Source organism: Notothenia rossii (genome assembly GCF_949606895.1).
Source record: "Notothenia rossii genome assembly, chromosome: 5".
Classification (NCBI taxonomy): domain Eukaryota; kingdom Metazoa; phylum Chordata; class Actinopteri; order Perciformes; family Nototheniidae; genus Notothenia; species Notothenia rossii.
This window is the reverse complement of record NC_136903.1, coordinates 61,047,888-61,066,935: the sequence shown is the minus strand read 5'-3', so window position 1 is coordinate 61,066,935 and position 19,048 is coordinate 61,047,888. Positions and strand designations below refer to the sequence as shown.

The 19,048-nt window shown below is 40.5% G+C and overlaps 1 protein-coding gene and 1 long non-coding RNA gene across 2 annotated transcripts in view; both read left to right on the top strand.

The window, feature by feature from the left end:
* Positions 1-562: 562 nt before the first annotated feature.
* On the top strand, positions 563-13,314 carry LOC307040264 (uncharacterized protein). The gene is made up of 5 exons (XM_079682933.1): positions 563-1,528; positions 2,047-2,214; positions 3,886-4,064; positions 4,363-4,603; positions 10,393-13,314. Exons 1-5 carry the CDS (start codon positions 857-859, stop codon positions 10,873-10,875), a joined length of 1,743 nt encoding a protein of 580 aa, XP_079539059.1. The 5' UTR covers positions 563-856; the 3' UTR covers positions 10,876-13,314.
* A 1,855-nt stretch (positions 13,315-15,169) lies between these two features.
* The window catches only part of LOC307040266, a 26,324-nt gene continuing 22,445 nt past the window's right edge, over positions 15,170-19,048 (top strand). The window contains exon 1 of the long non-coding RNA XR_013808473.1: positions 15,170-15,919. This is a non-coding gene — a long non-coding RNA (uncharacterized lncRNA). The remainder of the gene's footprint in view (positions 15,920-19,048) is intronic.

The following is a 19,048-nucleotide window of genomic DNA, read 5'->3' as shown; positions in this document are numbered from 1 at the left end:
ACTCCAATTAAACGGTGTTCAATATTATCAGTACTCGTGTTTTCCTTAATTTATATGCTTGTTATATGTTTTTATTTCTCTTCCTGTGCTTGTGTCGTATATTAATGTAGCCCTATCACTCTTTTTTAATTGTATAACGCATCATTGGGTTTGGCTATCTTCAAGGCACCATGGTGAAAGAAAGCGTAAATCTAGATACGTGTCCCTGATTAAATAAAAGGTTATCTATCTTGTTTATCTATAAAAAAAAAATGTATATATATAATAGACCCATTGATACTTTATTCTATACTACAGTTTTTTCAAAATATTTTGTACACTGAGAAATTCTCCTTTATTTAGTCTGTATATATTTATATCAATATTTGTGTTATTTAATAAAGTTAAAGTGTGCATGCAATGATTTTACTTGCACATTTTTATTTTATGTGAATTGCTTCTTTTGGTCAGTGCGTATATTGAAAGATTTACAAAGTTCCAGTCATCTGTGATTCTATCACTTGTAGTACAGGCCTCCCACCACACGGGGTCGCCATCGTCGTGTCGGTCAACAGAAACACGGAAACTAGTTCAATGTTTATCAACGGCTACATCCTGTTGGTCACAGCTTCTGTTTTCCAACTGATCTGCAGCTCTTCATAGTTTAAAACGGTCTATATTTTGTCCGCAAAGCTTGGTAGAATAAACCTCCCTTTGCAGTTCATGTCGACCTGACGGTTCAAGAGACTTTACTCTGAAAGATCTGCCTGCACGTCCTGGTGGTTGTTCTGGCGTGCTCCAGGGTTAGCAAGTAACCGTTGGCCTGCTGCGAACAGCGATGACGGCAGACAGAGTTTCTCTTCCTGCGTATTGACCTATGGTATTGAATCAAACCAGAGGGTTTCTTTTCATCATGGCGAGTGAAAACAGCGAAACCAACGCAGTGAACGGAGATGAGACTGTTCCCTCATCCGAGACAAACGAGCATGACTATGCCCACGACTCCGCGGACGGTAACCTAACTTCTACGGAAGCGTCCTCCTCAGGTGCACCAGCTGCTAACGAGGCTGTCAGTGCAGAGAGCTTCACGACAGCGGCCGAACCTGAGCCCAGCTCCTTGGGGCAGCATACCCAGCTGGTGGAGCTTCCTGAACCGGCTGTTGGTGCGGAGGTGGACTGCCCCGGTGGAAACGATGTGGAGGCGTTTCCTCCAGCGAACACCGACGAGATATCCCATAAGACAGACCCATGTCTACTGGCTGCTACGGCCTCGCCCGCTCTGCGAGTCGGTCGCCGTAGACCCAGGCGGCCCGAGGACAACAACTGCTCGGCCTGCCACTCTGAGTTCGAACGGCAGGGCCGCAGCTTCAACCGGAGGGCGGTGTACACCTTCTCCACCCCGGAGACGGTGCAGTGGGCATTCCCGGGCACCTCTGTGCACGAAAAGTCCTTCCTGTGTGAGACCTGCGCCCAGGTCATCAGGAGCAGCTGTAAACGCAGACAGAGTGGGAAGCGGACTCTGTGGGTGAAGCCGCCTCAGACAAAACAGGTGTGGGATACATACGGATAAGAGCGGTATCTCCCATCATACATTCTGCAATGTATTCAGGCGAAGCCCCTCTCACTTCGGATGTCCCCCCTTAAAATGTGTATGGCAGTCAACATCAACAGACACATAATGTTATTGTGTGAATTATGCCATTAATAACACATTTGAAGTTTAACATTTAAAAGATACATTTGATTGCAGTTCGTCGTTGGACCCCTTAGTGTGGGTGAAACGGCTGACCTTCTAATTTTGTATTGCACTCACAAAAAATAGCTAGATAACTTGCTATCTAGTACGCAACATTCAGAAATGTAACATATTTGTTGTACCTGGCGTGTTTCATCCTGCAACTCCCAGTCGCTCTATCAGCTGTAAAACAAGCAGGACCCATTGTGACCCTTGGTCTGTGGGCTATGATATGTTAACCATCATGGATATGGTCGTGTTCCACACAATTGAGAGATGCTGTATGAATCTTTGATGTTTTCTTTGTTTCTCCTTGGTGATGGTGACTGCAGTCAGAGGTGAGGGACAAGAAGAAGAAAGGCCGCAGGATGGGGAAGAAGAGCAAAGCGGCGCTGCTGGTGAGCAAGTCCTGCTACAAGGCTGCCTTCAAAATGCTCTGGTCAGCCAAAGGTGCCCGAAAGCCAATGATGGATTTCTGGAGCAAACAGCTGAAAGAGGAGGTGAGGAGAGCAGCTACTAAAACCGTCTATTATAACAAACACATTCTGCTATAGGTCTCCAAAAGAAACATTTCACCAATGTTTGTTATAAGGGAGGCGCAGATACAGACCCTAGTCATTCTTTGGATTTGTCAATTTGCTTCAATTTATACACGCTGATGATGGCATTGCTGCACACAGCGGCACATGCACTTGAATCACAGTGACACACACACACACACACACACACACATAGGCCTGTCACGATAAATAATTTTGTTGGACGATAAATGTTCCTGGAAATTATTGCGATAAACGATAATATTGTCGGCACCATTGTAAGACCATTTTAGACCACTGACATACTGATAATATATCATAATAATTCTAGTACATCCTTTCAAACAGAATTTTTTATTGAACATTCAACATTGCAAATGAAATGTGAAATAATATTAAAATATATAAATGATATATAATAAATGAAACAAATTAATTAAATTATAATAAATTAATTAAATCACACACAACCAAAACAATAAATTAAATAGACTCAGGCTGGAAAACAGAGCTCTCAATCCATCTATCTATCCATCTCTATATAGATGGATAGATAAATATATATAAATATATATATATAAATAAATCAATATGAGCACACATTGTCTCACAAGCAAAAAAAATCTCCTTAAAACAACAGTCATGTGTACAGTCCACTGTCCATACAAAGGCCCAGATGCCTCAACAGGCCATATCCAAATCTGTTTTTCGAAGTTTTCGAGCAAGGAACACCAACATGTTTGCATTGCCGGGCAAATGCATCTTTGATTGTAAACTGTCGGGAAGGTGGGGGCTCTCCATCTCCAGCTGCCGTGTTTGCTACCAGCTGGGAAAACGGAATGGAGTGGTTGTGTTTTAGGTGTAGTTTAAAATGCGTGGTATTGCCTGCTTTTGTCGCTACCTTTTTTTAAGAAATGCGACACACCGCCCGGCTCATTCAAGTCCGTAGGTTGGCCTCGTTGATTTGGCTTGAATCCAAAATACTTCCACACCGGAGAATCGAGATGTGTAGGTTTTGTAACCAATTCCATTTCACTTTAAATTCCCCGCGAGTAAGTCACACATTGTCTCCCGCTTGTCGCTATATTATTAATTTGGCTGCTACGCTGCTGTACGTGCACACAGAGTGTACTGACCTGGCTGTGTGTCAGCCCCGCCCCTCACAGCGCGCATGGACGGCAGCCACAGCTCGTCTGGCAGCCAAAGCGCTCCTAGCTAAAATGCTGGTCACATCCTTATGTAAACAAACACGCATGTAAACGGCAATTTATCGAGCTCAGAAAAGTTATCGAGTCCATTTTTATTTATCGTACGATAAGTCAATTTATCGATTATCGCGACAGGCCTACACACACACACACACACACACACACATCATGGCCAAAACAAGGTTTTGAAAACAAGAAGGTCTTTTAACTTAGTGAGGGAAAAATGCTAATCCATGTTTTATTATGAACATAAAATGTAATTAACTTTTCCATTAAAGAATCTTTACTATAATGATTGCACATACTTACAATTATACTTCTTATAAAGAGATAGAACATTGTAATCAGCAGGTCAGGCTTTGCAAATTGTGCATCTCTAACTTTCATGTCACATGTCCTGGTGTGTTTCCTGGTGGCGGTGCAGATGAAGGCGCTGACACGGCAGACGGATAATCCTTTCCATCAAAAAGTGACGAGCAGGAAGCCGCTGTCATGCTTCCCCTGGCGGCGTTGTCTGACCTGGGCCCAGGAAAAGGCTCCCCTCGTCACCGCCTGCCTGACCTCACTGTTCCCCGACATCAACAGCCTCTCCAAGAGCAGCAAGTAAGTCTGAGAGGACACACGGACACACACACACACACACACACACACACACACACACACACACACACACACACACACACACACACACACACACACACACACACACACACACACACACACACACACACACACACACACACACACACACACACACACACACACACACACACACACACACACACTGGACCAAAGAGTTTAGAAATCCTGCTGGTTCATAACAATAAAAATGTCTTTGTTAAAAGTCTCATTGTTTGGTCAGTGATCTGATGAACACTTGTCCTGTTTGCTTGTGTGACAGCCAGATGTCAGAGGAACAGGCCCAGACGCTGCTGGAGCGACGGACCGTGGTGGCGCTCTCCCTCCCGCTCTTCACCAGGAACATCTGGAAGAACAACTTCCTGCAGGCCGCTCTGGGGGCCGAGCTCCGCCTGCAGGGCTGCTCCGGCTCCGCTCTTGACGCCCTGAACACGATGGGACTATGTCAGAACAAAGACACCGTCAGGTTACTGCTGCACAGGCTCCGAAACGGCAAGAAGTCGGTGAGTATTAATACGATTTTAACACAAACTCTTCTCGCAGCCAGACATTTATATGTTTGCACAATATAAATGTCTCAATGAAAACATAAATAAGGGAGCAAGAAGACAACACTAATATTAAAGGGGCCTTATTGCGCTTATTGGGGTTTTCCTTTTCCTGTAGTGTGCTATGTAGGTTTTTTGTATGTAAATGGTCTGCAAAGACATAAAACCCAAAGTTCCCTCCAGAGGGAGTTTCAGCGGGAGTGCTCCAACCGATTGTACTTAATAGGCTAAGGGGCAGGATATCTCTAAGCAGTTGACCAATCAGAGCAGACTTTCAGGTACAAGCTAGAGCTGTGTGACCCAGACCAATAATCATATCCCTGTTAGGCTGAAAAGCAATCCATGATAACTTTGGAAAAAATTAGATTCTCCCTAATTATAAAAAAAATAGAATATATCTATATATATATCAGGGTTTCCGCTAGGATGTTTTTCTTGCCAGTCAAGTGTCCGTAAATAATTCATTTTACCGGACAAATTCGAAACTTACCGGTCATGTTTCAATAACAATAATAAGAATTGTGTAGCTGAGTTTCCGTTAGCAGTAGGAGTGTAACGGTTCACAAACATTTAGGTTCGGTACGTATCTCGGTTTTTAGGTCACGGTTCGGTACGTTTTCGGTACAGCAGAAAAAATGATCACAAAAAAAAATGTTGGGTTATTAAACTGTGAATAATGTATTCACTCAAATAAATACAAAATAAAATAAACATTAAGGTGCAGCATTTCGATGCACTGAAATAATCTGTATTTGAACTGTACTGTACTAGTACCAGGGTTCGTACGGGTGCTTGAAATCCTTGAAAATGCTTGAAATTTGACGTGGTGTTTTCAAGGTTGGGAAAGTGCTTGAATTTTTGGAATGGTGCTTGAAATTGAGATAAAGTGCTTGAAAATGTAAATGCTTTACTTTTACAATAAATTGCTGTCTGACTGAATAGTTCGCTTTTTAGATTAAAAGAAAATAATTGCTTCGCTTCTACATAAACAGCTTTTTTTCCCTCCCTCCCAGAGCTACCAGCGCAGCGCCCCCCAGATCTGGCGCCCTAGGCGACCGCCTGTGTCGCCTATGCCAGAAATTGGCCCTGCCTAGTACATACGATGGCAATGTCTCAAGATTTAGCAAAAATACACCTTACACCATACAGTAACACAAATACTACAAATCCACATAACAAACAATCAAAAATGAAAAAGGGCCCCACTTATTATTATTTTAAGAAAAGAAAAAAAAGTTTAAAAAAAAATATATATATATTATTAACGGCGCTCATATTTCAGCAGCGGCGCTGCGCCGCCACTATTTGTATATAGGGGAAACACTGTTACGTGTGACCTGGGCATTCTGATGAGAGTGATAGATGACAGACAGTATGCCAGGAGGTTGCAGTTTCAACGAGCGTTGGCTAGCAGAAGACAAATACAAGCCATGGCTAAGACAAGGGTCAAGCCCACGAGTAGCCTCCTTCAAAGTTTGCAAAAATAACGATGCGAGAGTCTGCGCTGACGAGCCACATGAAAGGTACGCCGCAGTAGAGCATTTTAGATTAGACTAACGTTGCATGTTACGTTTGTTTAAGCTAACGTTAGCGAGCTGAATAGTGAACTCGATTGAGGGATAATAATAATTGCAGGGGACAATCATTTCAGAAAAGCGTACCTATGTTATGTGCGTTACAGTCGCCATCGTGTGGTGTTCAGAGGATGAAGCACTCACAGCATTTCGTGTTATAGTCACGAATTATAATCTATTGATTCGACACAGAGCAAAGCAATGTATTTCTACTGGTAGTATGTTTCTTGCCTAAACCAAATGTGACTTGCTCTATCGAAATCAGTCACATTGACCCGAAGACACATTTTCGTTTGCATTACTGGTCTGGGGGAAGCTCGCGAGTGTGTTTGTGTATTTTTGCATTTGTGTACCGGGGAAACACTTACAAGAAACATCGGCTGTTGTTATGCTTGCTGTGATGTTACATCAGTCCGTTCTCTGCTTGTAATTATGCCGTTACAAGCTTCAAAGTTGTATTTATCATCTGAATTTGCCGAAACAAGTTTAATATTGTGAAAGCCAATACTTTGTTTATTTGAAAACAGATGAAAACAAACTGTCTTTTATATAAAATTGAAGTATTATACAAGTAAAACTACATTTTGCTTTAATCCCATGTAATTGTAGAATGAACAGTCTTCCTTTGAAGATGTATAAGTCAGGTGTCTTGAGTAGTCAAAATTACCTACAAATCATTGTACACATTTTTAAATATTATTTTCGACTTGTTACCATTGTGAGTCTATTTTTATGCAGCTCTGCTGGATTTTGTGGCTACAATTCAGGCTAATACGCTACCAGAGGTGGAATAAGTACTCAGATATTGTACTTGAGTAAAAGTACAAGTACTCAGATCTTGTAGTGAAATGATAAGTACTCAGATCTTATACTTAGTAAAAGTAGAAGTACCAGAGTGTAGGAATACTCTGTCACAGTAAAAGTCCTGCATTCAAAATGTTCCTCAAGTAAAAGTAGAAAAGTATTCTCATCAAAATATAGTGAAAGTAGCGACAGTAACAGTAGTCATTGTGCAGATTGATCCATTTCGGAATAATATATATGATATGTTTTATAATGATTGATCATGAAAGTGTTCTCAAAGCTGGTAAAGGTGCAGCTAGTTTGAATGACTTTGAATACTGCAGGGTAGCTTGTGGATTTACTCCAGGTCGAACTAAAGTCTGATTTAACACTTGATCATATTTCACATCATTCATCCACATCTGTGAAGTAACTAAAGGTATTAAATACATGTAGTGGAGCAAAAGTACACCATTTACCTCTGACTTATGTTTACTGCCAACCTAAAAGTACCTCAAAAATAGTAATCAATAATGTATTGAAAAGTTATTTATCTGATTGTTTTATATTGGCTCAGCCAGGTTATATGGGAGGCCCAGTCTACGTACAGATCACTAATTTGGAAATATTAAACTTAGTTTTCTTTTCTTTAATTTTTCATCCTCGTGTAGAAGGCTATCACGAAACACACATTTGGTTGTTTATAGCATAAAGAACATCTGATTTAATGTGAGGTAGGGAAATAATCATTTGAGTATGTGTATATAAATATGTAATTTACAACAGCTGTAAGATGCTTGAAAAGCTGGAAAATGCACCTTGAAAATGCACCTTAAAAAGTGCTTGAATTTGAATTTGGAAAAGGTGTAAGAACCCTGTAGTACCTAAGCAGCCAGTTTGACATTATGACTTGCTTGTCATTGTATTTTAAAGTTTTTTTTAATAAAAATTACCTTGTCCACATTTCGCTTGCCGAAAGGGCAGATCTGCTGTGGAGAACACCCTCTCGCTAGGGACAGAGGTAGCCGATAAAGCCAGGTAGCGCTTTGCTAACATGGCAACATAAGGATATTTGGCGTTTGTAATAGCTTTGGCTCGGTCTGAACTTTTTTTGCGAGTGGTGGAGGCTTAATGCTAGCGGGAGTTGGGTTTGCACTTCAGTCTTTTTTCTTTTGGTACCGGTGATATTCACGTTCGGATGATGCCTTTTCAAATGAGTGTGCAAGTTTGATGTATTGCCAGCCGCGTAACCAATTTTAGTTGAACAATGCCGACAAACAGCTTTGGTTCGCATGGGCGGAGCCAGGATTTTTTTGCTGCAGTAGCTTAGCAGTTGCTATATGACAGCACGGCGTTGCTAGTTCATTTTCAAAATAAATAAACAAACAATACCAGTGGGCCAAGCACGAGCCTGTTCATATTGTAGCGTTCACCGCTATTCAAGATCACAGATCACTCGAGCCTTCAATGTCGAAAACGTTCTCTTTATTTTCTGGTATTGACGGCCACAGCCACGCCTTACAGAACCAATCAATAGTATAACACTCATCATGACTTTTCCCCACACTCGAACACAACTCCTACCGTCTCGTACTCCCTCCACACACACCGGAAAACGCACACACACACCTGGAAGGGGCGGTCTCTCCCTAACTCCCACCAACAATATTGCCTAAATAACTTTACAAATACTAAAACTGTGCACATCTGATAACTGAAATAACTATTAACTTGGACACGCTACAATATTATCCTTAATATTTACATTAAAAACATTCCTTTGACACTTATAACATTATTTTGCAAGGTAAGCACAACCAAAATACTGTTTTATACAGTTTTTTTGTTGTAGTTGTAGCTCCCGAGCCAGCGCGTCTTGTTTGAATGATGCGAGTAAACACAGCTGGCAGCCGCGGTGAAACTCGAGCGTTTAGAGCGAAGCGAATGTTCGCATCGCGTCCGGTGTGAACGCAGCATTACAACGACCCCTGATAGATCTCACGAGAATATGTATAAATATAGATACATTTTCATAACAAAACAATGGGGTTGCTAAGCCGTTGCTAGGCCAATTGTTGGAGTTGCTATAGCAACTCCAAGCTACCCCCTGGCGCCGCCCCTGTTGGTTCGGTCCACCTGTCTTTGTCCGTCATCCTTGTACGTAACTGCGAAACCAAAATGTTCCCAAACCGGAGACTTCAATGATGCTGGAAGTTTTCGAGCTCAACTTTATCTGCGTTCGCCATTTCGACAGTTCCTCAAATTACTGACTACATTTGAACGCATCCCTGTGACCAGCTCTCATAATATGCCTCTCGTCCAATGAAATGACTTGGTCGCTCTATGACGCGTTGAACTCAATGTGAGCAAATTACTCTGAATGCTGCGACGCAGCACCTGAGATTACTTCCAAGAAGTTGTTCACGTTCTCAATATTTTACGTTTAACGTTATATTCTTTCGGTACACTTCGGTACACACGTGTCGTGTACCGAACCGAAGGGCCCGTACCGAATAATTTCGGTACGAATACGTATACCGTTACACCCCTAGTTAGCAGGTAATTACCGGACTATGAACGGATATGCTGATGTTTAAAACTCAGTTAATGGGGCTCCTTTTTATATTGCTTCACTTTATAATCATAACAGATGGAAAAGTTCAGATTCATTCAATAAGTGATGCGCTTCCACAAACAACATCATTATTACATTCAAACAAACTACTTATAGTAGATATAGTACATTATTCAAAAGTTTACATTAACTTTGGATATTAACAACGGAGAAATAAACGGAGCCTCTCTTTTCCTCTCTCCCTCTTCTGTATCAGACTCATGCAGCTCGCCGATCCAGTAATGAGTGACCTGACAGTGAAGAATAAACATATTTATAACTAGTTTAGCTAGTTCCACTGGTAGATCAAATAGTTAAGTTTGTACTGTTAGGTCTATCTTGAGGTGTGTGTTCTGCTCACCGGTCCGTCACAGCGGCGGAGCTGCAGGTGATCAGACCTCTCTCTCGCGTCTGGTTACACTTCACCCGCGTTTATGTCCATATCGATCAGATCCAGCTCTCCTGATCGGCCTTTATAGAGAGCACCGATCAAACTATTACGAGAGAATACCGGCCGATCGATCGGAGCATCCCTAATTATTACCGGACATTTTGACCGGCAGGTTTTGAATTTACCGTTTTTTAATAATAATAAATTTAATAAATTCTACCAGCTAAAAACCAGTAATTACCGGCTAAAGGAAACCCTGATAAATATAACTTTATTTTTAACTATTTTAACTTAAAAGGTTGCATAAAGATTATTTGTTTAAGCTTTTTTTGTTGGGAAGTACTAGAGTTCTTTTTTTAACTTTGTGTTGTGGTCCTGTCAGCCGACACAGAACGGACGACAGAGGATGAAGATGAAACTAGAGCAGATGAAGGGAGAACATATGATGGATGAGGAGGAGGAAGATGACATCGAGGAGGAGGAGGAGGAGGAGGAAGAGAATGAGGAAGAAGACGACGAGGAGGAAGAAGAAGAAGAAGAAGAGGAGGAAGAAATGGAGATGGCAGTGGAGGAGGTGGAAGTTGAAGAAGTGCAAGTGGGACTCCAAGAGGATGAAGAGGAGGAGGAGCAAGCAGTGGAGGAAAAGGTAGAGATGGAAAAGAAGCGGAGGAAGAAGAAGGCGAAGAAGCAGAGAAAGGAGGAGAAGAGGAAGGAGAGGGGGAAACGAAGAGGGAAAGACAGGGACACGGAGGAAGAGTCGGATGATGAAGAGTCGGAGCAGAAGAAGAGGCGGGTGGTGGTGGTGAGGCTCGGCCTGCTGAAGGGACACTCAGAGGTCGGACGATCCGACCTATCAGCTCCCTGAGACTCTGCAGGCTCCGCCCAAGAACTAAATAGACCCCAACTCTAATCAGAGAGCAGGACAGAAAAGTCCCTCCCTCTTCTCCGGGGGGTGTTGAAAGGGATTCTGGGAATTGAAAGAGGGCAGAAACTGTGGATGGAAACTAGCGAGACTTTACTTTATATTGTTATTTTGACGTTAAATCAATTTAAGGCAGAAAGGAGTTAATTTGATCTCAGAAAAGCCCCTGAAACACAAAACTGCTCCACTGAAAAAAGGTCTAACAATAACAGAGCCACAGCTGATTAATCACAAGAGTTCCTGCTGCCGGTTTAAAGTCTTGGGTTGGCTGGATCTGAAAATCCACAAACGTTCTTATTTGTTCCATGATGGTAGCCAACTGAAATACATTTCCTCTCTAACATTTTGTTTACTTTGTCTCCTAATATACTAAAACAGTACATTTTCAAATCTTAGAAAGGTTTCTGGACATAGCTACCCAGTTTGGCCCTAAACGTCGGGACATATGATGGAGTACTAGGTCCACTGGGGAACAATTTTAAAAAGGCATGTTACAAGAGGATTTAGTCATTTCAGAAGAAACAGCCTCACAATTCAAAATCGATCATAGGGCTGCAACTAACAATTATTGCTCTAGACAATTCAATCAATCATTATCATACACTTTAAATATCTTGTTCTGTCAGCCTAGAATCCACAGATATTGACTTTAAAATAAAATAAAGAGAGATATCCATATTTGAGAAGCTGAAAAAAACATGTTCTGCCATGTAAAGTTGCCTTTTTTTCCCTGTTGATCGATAATTCGTTGCAGCTCTGATTAAAAACTTCAATATTGAGATAATGAAGTCAAAGAAAGCTCAAAGAAAACATAGTTACATTTTGAGAACAAAGTTTAGATTATTTTAAGATATTAGAAGTTCTTTAAATTGTCTGTTAACTTCACACTCAACAACATATTACACTACTAATAAGAGGCTGACTTTCTTGAAAAAGGTGTACGTGAGTATTTCCATAATATTTAGTACAAAAATGCCAGTTTTTTTATTTAACCTTTGGTAAAACTCCTCCGGGAAAGAATGGTTCATTTAGAGCGCATGATGCGAAGAATAAGCCCCACATTTTTTCTTCAGGTGAGCTGAGCAACCCCTAACAAGCCTTGAAAGAAAGCCACCAGCCACCAACATATCTCTGAATGTTTTACTGTCTGACCGGTATGCTGCAGATTACCGACCCGCAGCAGAAGTCTGTTTGTCACCTGTCAATATTCTGAACTGGCAGGCTGTTTCTGTGTATAGGATCAAGCTATGCGTTTGTTAAACGGTATAAACCCATCAGAACAGAATCATGGCTTCAGTTTCTTGTTTGAAGCACGCTCAGGCTTCACATCATGTTCCTTATTTCTCACAATCAAAGGTAGTTGTATGATTACAAAGGCTGCAACGAGATTACTTTTTATTAAAAATGTATTCTGCTGGTGGTTTCTAGATAAGTGAATTTTTTAGTCCGTGGTCGTTAAATGTATATCTTTTTTTAATTTCAAATCACATTTGACTTTATATGACATAAAACATAGAAAATCTGAATTTTTGAGAAAAAACAGCATTTCCTGACATTTCTCCATGAAACTGCTCAACTTCTGATCAAAAAAGGTGGCTATTATTTTCCTGTTGTCGATAAGAGAACAATTTGTTGCAGTCCTACGTTACAGCCGGTCATGTGAGGGTTACAAATACTGTTCATTGACAATATTAACATTACATTACTATAAAAACAGACTTGTCCATATGTTTGATTCTCAGACAAAAGATTATTTTGATGTTCAACAGAATGCTGTTGGAAAATCGATTATTACATGAGCACACAACGAGTTCGAAATCATGGTAAGAAATCAAAGAATATTCATTTTCTCCTAATATTTTTTTCTTTAACTTAAAGTTTGGACGTTAGTCAGGATAAAAAAACGAACATTTTCCTTTTAAACTTTATTTCATGGTCTTTGATTTTGTCATCATTTTAAAGAAAGTTCTATGTAATAAGGTTAAAGTTAAAGCGGAAACTGGGGAATTTCAAATGATTGCGTTATTTTCATATGATTAATACCTTATTATATAGTAACTCATTAAGGGACCCATACAATAAAGTAAAATGTAAGTTTTCTGTGGAGTTCAGTGAATAATTCCACCATAAAGCAAAAAAGCGCAGCTGGACATTTCTCTCCTGGTTAGAATCTGATTGAGTTGAAGTTTCTGTAAATCACTACCGTTTTATAGTTTGATTTAAAACAAATGGTTTGGTTTTTGAGTTTCTTATAGCTTCTAAAAACCATTTATTTGTTATGTTTGAGTCGAAGAGGACTGATGAATGTGTTTTCTGACTGGGTATGATGTTCAGCGAGTCTGATGCAGGACTGTAAGTTTGTCAATAAAAATGATAAACGCTTGTCTTGTCTCTTTTTGTTACTGAATTATTGCTGCAGATTTGCAGCTTTTATTGAACAAATAATGTTATTGTTTTTTAAATTACTATTGATGTTATATTTCTAATATTTTTAGTAAATATTTCCTAGGGAAAATTGCTTAATTAACATACAAATATTGATATAATAGACTACAATTCAATAAGAGGTGTGTCAGTTTCCAGTGTAGTATTGTGTGTGTGAAATGGAAGCAAAATAAATGTCAAAGTCCTGAAGTTGAATAATTATATGTATAATGATGTATTTATCCTGTGTGTGTATTTGTTTAGTAGTAGCAGGTTAGTCTTCTACAGTGTTTTTTAACTTATTCTGTTTGTTTTAATATTGTGTATTTTATATTGTGTACTCTATAGATACAGTATGTATATCTTTTGTTAAAATGTAAATTGTTACTGTTATAACAAAATGCTAATTTGGGATCAATTAAGTATATCTTATCTAAATTGATTTTACCTAATTATTTAGTATTAAGCAGTATTTTATTTTTGTTGAGCCTCTGAAATGTCATCTTTATGCAGGACGAGTTCTAGCCATTAATTGAAATTGAATAAAGCCCCAATGTTGAGGGGCTGCTGCTGACGAAGAAATAACAGTTTGACAAACGATAGCCGAGTACGAGGAGGATCTTTCTCGACTAAAAAAAGGTGAAAACCAGTGACAACGGAGCGCTCCTTTACGCTGTTTATATCCAGATACACAGAGCAGGTATATTTCTCTATTATCACTTTAAATATGAAATTCCTTTACTTTAGTAAACATATTAATACTAGACTGATCGTATAGGGGAGAGTGGGGTAAGTTGAGCCATTTTTTAATTATGCTGTCCTTTAAGCAAGGAGAAATGATATAGTAAAAATTAAAGCACACACCTATAATTCAGGATGTCTCCTATCAATGGCTATGATAATAATTCATATTTGATCAAGGGCAATGAAAATATTACTTCTTAAAAGAAAAAAGTCTTGTTGCTCAACTTGCCCCAGTGTAGGGGTAAGTTGAACCACTGTTCAAACCTGGGCAACCTACAACCAGGGGCGCCGTAAGGAGGTGAAAAGTTAGGACGATTCTAAGGGCCCGTGACTGACGGGGGCCCCAAAATGTTTAGAACATTAAAGAGCAACTTCCAGGTTAAAGACACCTGTGAATAAATGTGTAGGAAAATGATGAATACACTAGATTTTCAAAAAAATATACAGAAATATACACTACAGTGACATCTGGCGTCGTTTTTGTAAGAAATGTTCACTTCCGCATAAAAAAGCCTCGGCACGTGACCTCCCGCGTGTGACGTAACACGGGGGACACAAGGGGGAGAGCGGCCGGTGTAACGTATACACAAGTTATTGAGCCGTTTCCGCTCTACATCCTGAACTCCTCCCTTCGATGCAATGCACTTCCGTTTTGGCGGACTGGGTTTGTTTTGCTAGCTAGCTCCGTTGTGCCGACAAAGCACTGATATCGCAGAGACAAAGAGGATATAACAATTACAACATGAAGAAAAGTGGTTCGGGAACTACGTGCGCGGTAGTTGGTTGCAATCACTCGAGAAAGCACCTGAACGAGTGGTTAGATAGAGAGTGCTACGACCACAAACCAGCACCCAGCCATGTTGTTCATTAAATACAGATAAACACAACAAATACTGCATGCATTGTATTTTTTAATATTATATATGAATATTTTCATAGTGATGTAATTGTGTGGGCTGCTTTTATATTTTAATTTGTAATACCTGTTAGGATTAAACATGTGATCTTTCTTGTTGAAGCCATTTCTTTAGTTTCCTCTCAACAATTAATTCATTCAGTGTTATTTATGTACAGTATGAGCTTAATATGAATGATGAACTGTGTTAAAAGAAATTGTAGCACTCTAAGGAACATATGAAATGCAATAATGCAATAACAGTGCAATAATGAAATTAAATTACATCAAACTTTATTTTCACTCAAACAGTACAGGCACATATGATATATTGCACAGCATAAAGAGATCATGTAAATTGTGCATTATGTAAACAACAGACAACTGTTGGCTCCTGTGGGCATGACCTAAATAAGGCAGTTTATTTTGGTTTTATGCTGGGCCACGTCGTCATGTTATCCTCCCAGTTTTGCACTGAATTCGGGTGGGGGAGAGTAACGCCATCTCCAGTCAAAGAAGTAGAATCGTGTTCCCAAGCTAGCATCACTGTTAGCATCGAAATCGCTGTGTTTACACCAGTGCCCGTCTGACTGTTTACATCGGTTTACACCGACAGACGCTGTGCAAAAGACTTCCGGCGGAAATGAAGTGCATTTGTGTAGTGTCATGGCGCTACCCGTGTTTTGGCGCGTAAACTTGTCTATTAATAAACATGGATCCCAATGCTAGTTTCGACACAGGAGACACAGAAGAAGTTGAACATGAATATTCGAATGCATATGACGGACCACAACCTTATAATTATGAGCCTGCTAGGCATCCAAGAGACCGGGAGCAGCCAAGGATTAGAAGAAATAACGGCCATCGGAGAGAAATTGAGCTGTGGTGTGAGGAGAACCAGTGGAGAACTGGGCAGCTATCTTGGTGAGTGACCTGCGTTAGCTACAGAATGTTAGCTAACGTCACATCACAACATTGTAAAGTTAGCTATCATATATCAGGCTATAACTAAAGTAGCATTGATAATATAGTAACGTTACTGGCAGGACTGTTGATACTGATCCATAACAGAAACTAATGCGCAAGTATCAGCCGTATCTCGCGTTACCTAATGCAACTCCACACTACGGTGCTGTGTACCGGAGGAGAGACGCGAGATACGGCTGATACTTGACGATCTGGCGAAGAAAGGTTGTGGAGCCTCCGTTGATATGTCGTTGTAAATGGCTTGATGGAAAGCAGGTGTGTAGTCGGGGAGGGTGCACAGCTGATTGCAGCAGGTGAGTGGAGGTTGAGCCGGGAGCCAGGAGTGACAGCCACCACGCACACACAAACAACACAGACAGGGGAAAACAAACAAACACAAAGGAGACGGCTGGAGCAGTACAGTCACCACAGCGTTACCTAATGCAACTCCACACTATGTCTTACGGTGCCGTGTACCCGAGGGGAGAGAGAGAGAGAGCAGCGAAGGGGGGGGAGAGAGAAGTAATACGGTATGTGCTGCAGGGAGGTGGATGCACAACGCACCCAGGAACGAACGCTAGCTCCGGTCCTTTTTACTGTGGACTCGATGTCCTGACAGGCTGATATTTGTGCAACCTGCACAAACACAATACTGCACCATGATTACAAATGGTGAAATACAATGTAAAACTACCGAAAAATACCAGCTCCTTAAAACACAACCGCTCTACTCAACGCAACTCTACTATACCCGCGGTCAGAGAGCGGAGATGTGTCCCCTGTTTGATGTAATATGACGCGTTTGACGTATGACCTTAAAAAAAAGCCGTTTTAAGAGCAGAGCTCAAAATTGCTCCTTTCCCTCTGAATTCCTGCCCTTATGTCTCGTAAAACATATCAAATCCTGCATTCACTTTTTTAATTGTAATTTTCAAGCAAGTTTAAGCATAAATGTAGAAAAAATAAAAACCTGCAAGATGCTCTTTAAGGGAAAAAAATGTAAGTAACCTTTCATCAATCCTCAATAATTAACATTAATAGAACGTTATATTGATAAAGTACTCACTAAATGTACGATTAATTTAACTTATTTTCTTCCAAAAGTTAATTATCCAAAGCCTCTGTACACCCCCTTCTATTTACGTGCAATGGTTTGTTCCTGCCTCCAAACGCGGTGCAGCACCGGCACTTGTAGAGAGTGAAAACATGTGAGGAGGGATGCTAGTACTTAGCCTACACTTGTGTTGTACCATGTCTCAACGACTCAAAAAGTCAGGCTCTAAGAAAAGAAGAGAAAGGAGAGAAAGACAAGAGAGAGGGACTTAAGGGCGACAGTATGTCACCCAGTTTTTCACAAGAAAAGCTGTGGTCCATGAGTGGTGGAAATTATTCTGTTAGCTAATGTTTTGTTTTTACTAAGCTGACATTAAGTAGACTACTGTTAATATATTTACAGAAAATTCAGAGGTTTTTCATTTCACTGCTCTTTTAGCTGACATTTAAAGGTAGGGTAGGTAATTCACTTCAGAAACACTTTTTGTTATATGTCATGGAATGCTCTTAACATCCCGATAGCAATGAATATATTAAATGCTTTGAAAATAAATACATACAAACATTTCATCTGTGGAAGCCGTAGTACTGTAAAAAGCACGACCAATCATCTGAGCCGGCCCGGCTAAAATAACTGGATGGCCTACCTGCCTGTCAGCCTTCCACCTGTGCACAAACGTATCTCGTGCCCTCATTGGTCATGTGCACGTTTGTGTGTCTTGGAGGAGGGGCTCTGTAAGGAAGTCTGAAGGAAGGGGCAGATTTTTTTTAGTTGTGAACTTTCAGATTCTAGCGCACTCGAGCTGGTTTTTTCCATTCTTACCTACCTACCTTTAATAAATGCAGGCACATTTTTAGCGCCTATTCATACTAAATCAGTTGTCCTTCCCCCTGGTGCCAGGACCAACAGATCCATCTCTAAGCTCAGCAGCCCTGTCCCCCCATAATGCTGAACCGGAACCAGCTTTTCTCCCAACTGAAGGAGGTGAGCAGCATTGTGTTGAATGACATGCCACTTAACATATTTGAAGGGAGACTGGAAGACAATATATATATATATATATATATATATATATATATATATATATCAAAACAAAATGCTAACATCTAATTTTAATTATACATTTCAAACACAGTATTTTCCCACATAGCCAATGATCTATATAAAACAAAAAACTGCTTTTAGTCTATTTGGATGATGGAAAGTTTGAAGCGTTCAGTGATCAGTCTGTATTAGGTAAATTAAATGTTAATCACCGACACTTTGGTTATGATATTAATACTAATGTTATTATATTAAAGCAGCGGTGGGGAACCTCCGGCCCCCGGGCCGTATACGGACCACTAGACCATTTGGTACGGCCCTCGAGGTCATTTATAAGGTAACAAAGTGGCCTGTGCCTGGTGGTGGGGCCCAATGTGATATATTTTCATGGGGCCCAAAATCCCTGTCGGCGCCCCTGCCTACAACCAGTGTTGGGCAAATTACTTTTAAAAAGTAACTTGTAACAAGTTACTTTAAAAATAGTAACAATAAAATTGAAAATGAAATGCTTTCACTGGTATTTTGCTGACTAGTTCTCTGAAGGCAACAGACTCGACCATTGCGATGGGCAGCATGTCCTCAACAACATACCTGACAATCAATCTATTTAGTGGACTGGGTGACATGTGGCGATTTTAAAAAATCGTTTTTTGGCTGTTTAGATGGTGTTTCTCCATTTGGGTCACTGCCGGTGGTTGAAACGGTGGGGTCTTTGGCGACTAGTTTTATAGCCCCATGTACATTACTTGTGCTTCAGGAGATTGGCATTGCTGTTTTTCGATGTGGACAATGCTTTCTGTCCAGCACACAGTTTACATTTTACCGTAATATTTTTTGCGTCCTTTATCGCTTTATCGCGCTGCTGCTCTCGCTGGTGTGTGTGTGTGTGTGTGTGTGTGTGTGTGTGTGTGTGTGTGTGTGTGTGTGTGTGTGTGTGTGTGTGTGTGTGTGTGTGTGTGTGTGTGTGTGTGTGTGTGTGTGTGTGTGTG

What these genes read in the sequence shown, in the direction of transcription:
- LOC307040264 (XM_079682933.1), top strand. Translation starts at nt 857, where the DNA reads ATGGTATTGAATCAAACCAGAGGGTTTCTTTTCATCATGGCGAGTGAA. An exon ending in GCAAACAGCTGAAAGAGGAG is followed by an intron (nt 2,215 to 3,885) that starts GTGAGGAGAGCA and finishes GTGGCGGTGCAG; the next exon opens with ATGAAGGCGCTGACACGGCA. An exon ending in AGCCTCTCCAAGAGCAGCAA is followed by an intron (nt 4,065 to 4,362) that starts GTAAGTCTGAGA and finishes CTTGTGTGACAG; the next exon opens with CCAGATGTCAGAGGAACAGG.